The sequence below is a fragment of the Anticarsia gemmatalis genome, chromosome 16, assembly GCF_050436995.1.
Source record: "Anticarsia gemmatalis isolate Benzon Research Colony breed Stoneville strain chromosome 16, ilAntGemm2 primary, whole genome shotgun sequence".
NCBI lineage: Eukaryota > Metazoa > Arthropoda > Insecta > Lepidoptera > Erebidae > Anticarsia > Anticarsia gemmatalis.
In genome coordinates, this window is record NC_134760.1 from 6,683,647 (window position 1) to 6,689,646 (window position 6,000).

The 6,000-nt window shown below is 36.0% G+C and overlaps 1 protein-coding gene across 2 annotated transcripts in view; it reads left to right on the plus strand.

Annotated features, from left to right (window-relative positions):
- Positions 1-5,718, plus strand: part of LOC142979314 (synaptotagmin-15-like) — a 90,495-nt gene extending 84,777 nt beyond the window's left edge. For both annotated transcript variants that reach the window (XM_076124163.1, XM_076124162.1), the window contains exons 9-12: positions 162-329; positions 1,914-2,021; positions 3,696-3,912; positions 4,909-5,718. In XM_076124163.1, the coding sequence (XP_075980278.1) occupies positions 162-329; positions 1,914-2,021; positions 3,696-3,912; positions 4,909-5,036 (621 nt within the window). In that variant the 3' untranslated portion in view covers positions 5,037-5,718. The remainder of the gene's footprint in view (positions 1-161; positions 330-1,913; positions 2,022-3,695; positions 3,913-4,908) is intronic.
- The last annotated feature ends 282 nt before the right edge of the window (positions 5,719-6,000 follow it).

Sequence of the window (6,000 nt, forward strand, 5' to 3'; positions counted from 1 at the left end):
CGGTTAATACGAAATTTCCTTAAAACGAATGCAAGAAAAGGACAATAATGCAAGATCTTAATATTCCTTTCAATAGTGACTTCGTCTACACATGATAAATTTGTGACATTTTCTTATATCTCATCTCTCAAATATATGTTATGGTTTTTGTTTCCCAACAGATTCCACCCGGCAAGCTCGAGAGTCTGACCCTAAAGCTGTCAATTCTGGATACCGGGAGGGTTGGTAAAGGCAAGCAACTGATCGGACACATCATTCTGCCCTTGACTGAGCTGGAAGGTGTTGCTCCAGATGAAGAACCGCAGCTCTACAAGCTTGATATTGAAAAGGTAACTATAAGACTAAATACATGATATCAAAAAGAGCTCATCTAATATTACTAAGACAGAAGATAAGACCTTTTCGAAATTTCATACTTTCGTATTAGCTTAACCTTTGTTCCAAACTATGTTGGGGTTGGCTTCCAGTCCCACCGGTTGCAGCTAGGTACTAGTGTTTTACATGTAGCGTCTGCCTATCAGACCTGCAGAACCCAATTACCTGGGTTATAACACGATACCCTTCGGTGAGACTGGTTGTCAGACTTTAAGCTTCTGACTACTGTAACTGTTAACGACTGTCAAAGATCTTCGAAAATGACAGCCGGGACCCACGATTTACTCTCTAACTCGATCTGTATAAGATGGTCACCCATACACAGAACAACCTTGGCAAGCGTGGTTTAACCTCAGAGATCGATCCGTGCGGCTGTTGTTAACTAAGTCACGAAATATTTTCATGGTAAGATGGATTACTTACATTCGACTACCGATATACCTACTTAAAGTGGTCACCTCGCTACTATAGTCAGCCACGTGTCTTGAATTCAAATTCCATCCAGAACAAACATTTATGTAACGAGAATGAGTATCTATTCTAAGTCTGAATGTAAAATCGATATTTGTGCGTCGTTGTGGTCTTTTTACTGTTCTGTGGGAAGGCCACGCGTGATTATACAAAAATATGACAAGTTTCTTTAAAAAAAAGTTGTTTTAAAAAACCACTGTAATAGCTATTATTTATCGAAAACGCGACGGTAGTTTGTTAAGGCCCGTGTTGCTGTTAACTCTCTCGTAGTTATTAAAGAGAAGCGAGGTAATTCCCTTGAGGGGTGTCTTGTCAACGCCGATTTGCTGTGGCTAATCCGCTTTGAGATTGTTCGTGAGTGTAAACCGTCCCGTTGTCTGCCTTCAGCGCACGTCAACGGAGATCCTTAGTAATTGCAGCCACGCAATTATGTGATAGAAATCTAGGAATACGTAGGGTAATAAAAAATATGTAAATTTGCAATATGCTTCTGTGTTTTGCAACGATACACAAAAGAAACATGTGTTATATTGTCAGTTTTGATAATAGTGGTTAAGCATTTTTCGTTTGAAATTGTATCAATTTACATTCGCTATTTTCTACATTACACCTTAAAAATGTTATCCCACGCATTGTGTCAATTGGGGTTAATTCTATTTAGTTGAAGCTAATTGGTTCGCCCCCTACGAAGCGATGTCTATGGCAAAGCAACTTTAAAGTGCTCTACATCCAGCTGTGCCGTCTTTTGCAATATCCTGTTTATTTTCTACAACTAATACAAATAAGTTATTCTAAAAGAAAACTGTTGCAAGTCTGTTGTTCTGTTCGGCTTATATTATAGATTCTAATGATGGCTTGATGAATTGATGTAAATAAATTTATTCAGTACAGTATTAAGCTTTAACAGTAAAATTTTTACGTAAATAGCAACTATAATATTCTCAAAATTTCAGTAACCAATGTGGTTAATTACTCCATAGTCATATTCAAAGAGAATATCAGTTATATCATAGCACATGCCTTTAAAAGAATATTTCCATCAAGTTAATATTCGTATCTCTTCACAGGATCTTCAAGACCCAACTTCGGATCTCGGCGAGATTCTAGTGTCGTTACTATACAATGAGAACCTGCACAGACTCACAGTCACCGTCATAGAAGCCCGAGCTCTTAAGGTAACGTATCTTTTGAAAAGGTTACTTTCACTTTAAACTACATACATAATCGGGACGATACAGCAATATTCGTCGAAAAGCAAAGCTAATCCGAAGCAATCATTGCATTTGTTCGACATCAGTCGGCTTGTGCCGATCGGACCAACGCAGTTATGTTCAAACGACAAAAGCCCATCGGCATAAATAGAAAGTCGCCACTAGTTGCCAAGCCGAGTGTTCACATGTACCGGTCGAACGGTTAGTGACTCCCGAACATTCATACTCGTATTTTAGACTTTGCCGCCCAGCTATGGCGACTTATGCTGCCCGACTACGTCGCACTAATAATACAATATGCACTATTTCTTTCAGAATCGACGAATAACTTGTCTATTACTCCCTACTATGGGTATAAAAAAATTAAATGGTCTTTGTGTCAAAAATGAAATAGAAGATTTTATTTTTTTACTAAAAAATCAAAAATATTCGGTATGGTTATAGTGTTAAGTCTAGTTGCAGTAACTGTTGTGCCGATGTATTTTGAGTTACTACACTATTGTATTATTAGTGTCATGTGTAAAGCAACAATTGTATGCAAAATTGGAAAGCACCAGAATAAAATTACTTAGATTCTCAATGGAGCCACTGTATAGAAAGATACTATTCCCGGGACAGAAATATCAATTTGAATTTGAATAGAACCGATGCGGAAATTTTTATTTCAGTTTGAAACACTCTCTCACGCTTGTACAAAACTTTATCGATATTCTACTCCTTTTATAGGTATAACTGAGGGTTCGGGACGCTTGGTAACAGTGTTCAAAAGACCTTTGTGGTACCAATTAATGTTTACTAATATAAAGCCAGACCACTTTGTCAAGGCTTTCGATACTTATATATTCTCTACATTTCGAGTTTATTAGTTGGCTTTGATTGTTTTGTGAATTTATAAGCAATTTACATTATTTATTTAGGTTTACAAAGACGTACAAATCTTTGTAGCCAAGAATACTAGATTAAAGATTTACTTTCTTGAATTATAAATGAAGTATAAAATAAACCTGTAAAATTAGAAACAAAAACATTGTGACATTGACATTTTACTGGATGTTAATTGTTACTAATCAAATAATTGAGAACTAACTAATAAGTATTTAACTAGTTAACCGCAATGCTTTGCGTATCTTATAAAATATTCATTGCGTATTAAAACTTTAAGACGATTCTATCAAATCCTTAGGGATATTTGAAACTCGATTTATTTTTAAATCGTAAAAGGCTTTTCAGAAAATTGCGACGAACATAACAATTCGATTTCTAAGAAAGTTTCTTCACAAGTGTGTTGAACACTTTTACCGTTTGCTTTTCTGCCTTGGTATTTCAAATTACAGAGCGTTTAACGTGTCAGTGTAATAATATTAGAAAACAACTTTTGCTAACTTTACTTATGTAGTTAGTTTGTTATCTTTACGAATTTAACTTATTTAATCAAAGGATTTCAGTTGTTAAAATCTTTTATTTGATTAACGAGTGAAACTAATTAAATGCCATTTTTACTGTACCTACATAATTATACAATTAAAATCTGTTTTCGTAATATTGGTAAAATTACAAATATTTTCTCGCCTCGTAGCAACTTAAGTGTAATATCTGTTTCTAGAAACAAGTTTATAGCTTAATCTCTTTGTCTCCTAGTTGGATCCGTCATCAAGCAAGAGAGAGATGGTGGTTCGAGTGACACAAGAGCGAGCATGTCGAGGTGTGCGCGCACGTCGAACCGCCGCTGTTGACGTCGGTGAAGACGGATCCGCTTTCGTCTCCGAGTGCTTCCACTTCAGGCTGAGGGCTGATGAACTTCATACCACGAGCGTTACCATACAAGCGTTGCAGCCACACTCTGTTTATGCTAAAGGTAAGGCAGAAACATTGTTACTCTACAATAACAAGAGATTACACCTCAACAAGGTATCTAACCTTATCTACACGTCTTTGTCTTCTTACCGCGTGGTATTTGCGCGTAAATATACTTTTCGTGGTCTGCCTTAGCAACTGTTTGAGCCGGTTTTTATAGTGCGCCGAAATCTTTGTAAATCTACAGAATTAATTAAGTTTTTGTGCATCAAAATTTTGCTTAATTTTCTATTCGAGTTCCAAAACGAGATTGGTGAACCCTACCCTTTTTACAAAGATTCAGATAATAATACATAGATTTTAAGAAAATCTTCACTGAAACCAGGTGCGAAAACATAAGAGTGAGTTTCCCGGATAGATTGATTTTTAAGCCAGTGGAAACCTCAACACGTAAGTTTCATAAATTCGTTAGATCCGTGCCGGTTTCCGAGAACGTGACCTACACGGAATAGACTGAATCACTTCTCATAGGTCGTGATAGAGTCCGTAATACTTTTACATTTATTCCCTTCGTAATACCCAAGAGAGACATTAGAATAGTATACTAATTAACCGAAAGAGGAAAGTTCTAAGCGTCGTATAACTTTACCCTTTCTCCTTATTTCGCTCCCACATGCGATGACGTCACGGTATCCATGATTTATATGTTCCATTCATTTGGCTTGACGTCAGTGAGTCATGGCCGTACTTCGCGTAAAGTATTATTACAGTACTCTGAGAAGTAGCCGTTGTAAAAGCAAAGGCTGGTTAACCGTGTATCTCGTAAATGTAAAAGTTTATTTGTTGTGTCCCTTCTTAATAAAATTGTGAGCTTTTCTACTACGCAACATCAGACATAATAGTCGCATGTCAAACTATCTAGATAAATGTATTGTCATATAATGGATTTACGCAGATGAAGCATGAAACCGTTAGACAATAGCTGTTCTTGTTTCTGAAACATCAGAAACAATAGAGATATCGCCATAGAGAAACAAAGGCATTGTTGTTGTTGCAGATCGGCTGCTCGGCAAGTTCGTGTTAGGATCATACATGTTCGCCAGGGGACGCGCCTTACAGCACTGGAACTCTGCCCTCGCCGCGCCCATGGAACAAGTCAAACAATGGCACCCGCTAACCAATTAAACCCGACAACCCGGCCAACGCACAATGAACGTATCGACAACCCACCCGGCCTACCAGTGAGTCTATTTAAATCAGCTGTATTATATCATATCCACAGGGACGTACTCGGCACGATTTGTCCCGGTCTTTGTAATCTCATTTTTATTCCCACATCGTACGTGATTGTACTTTGTGTATTATAAACATAGATTAAGAAATTGTGAAAACGTTCTATTTGAATTGTATCGTGAAATTTCAAGTCTAAAAATGAATTTAATCATATTTTTGTAACTCCAATTTACACTATATTCCATGTATAGCATTGGATTTGGAATTCATAATGTTTCGATCACGCCAAGTTAAATAGAACTTTAGTTGCAACAAACCTTAATAGAATAATATATTAAAATTATCCAAAGGCATATTTTAATCGATAAAATTATCTTGTTAAATTTTCAGAAATTCTCAAATACTTTTACTATAGTTATTATCTGAAAACAATTTATTGCTCATAGGTTTTATGAAGTAAGCGTATTACATATTCAGAATATTTTAAAATAAGCTACACCTTATATTATATCAATATACTTATTTATAAATGTTTAATAATATAAAATATTGCCAATATACACGTATTGTAGTAGGAAATCATTTCGACAATGTGCAAGATCAATGAAATAAAATGATGTAACGCCAAATTGGCGAAAAATGTGTTGTTTTATTTGCAAAGAAGTACCTACGTTACACTCCTGGCTGGTTAAGATACCTTTAAAACAATAGAACACTGTTATTTCATGTAGGTAAATGAAAAGTTCTTATCGCAAACGTTGCATAAGAAAATAAACACTACTTTTAAGCTTAACAACTGCATTGTTAAAGGTAAATACCTCTTTAGCAAGCGAAATGATACTATTACGTAAGAAACTCCACCTTTACCTACTCAGCGTTCAGAATACAAATGGAATTAAACCTGTATAGCTTTTGG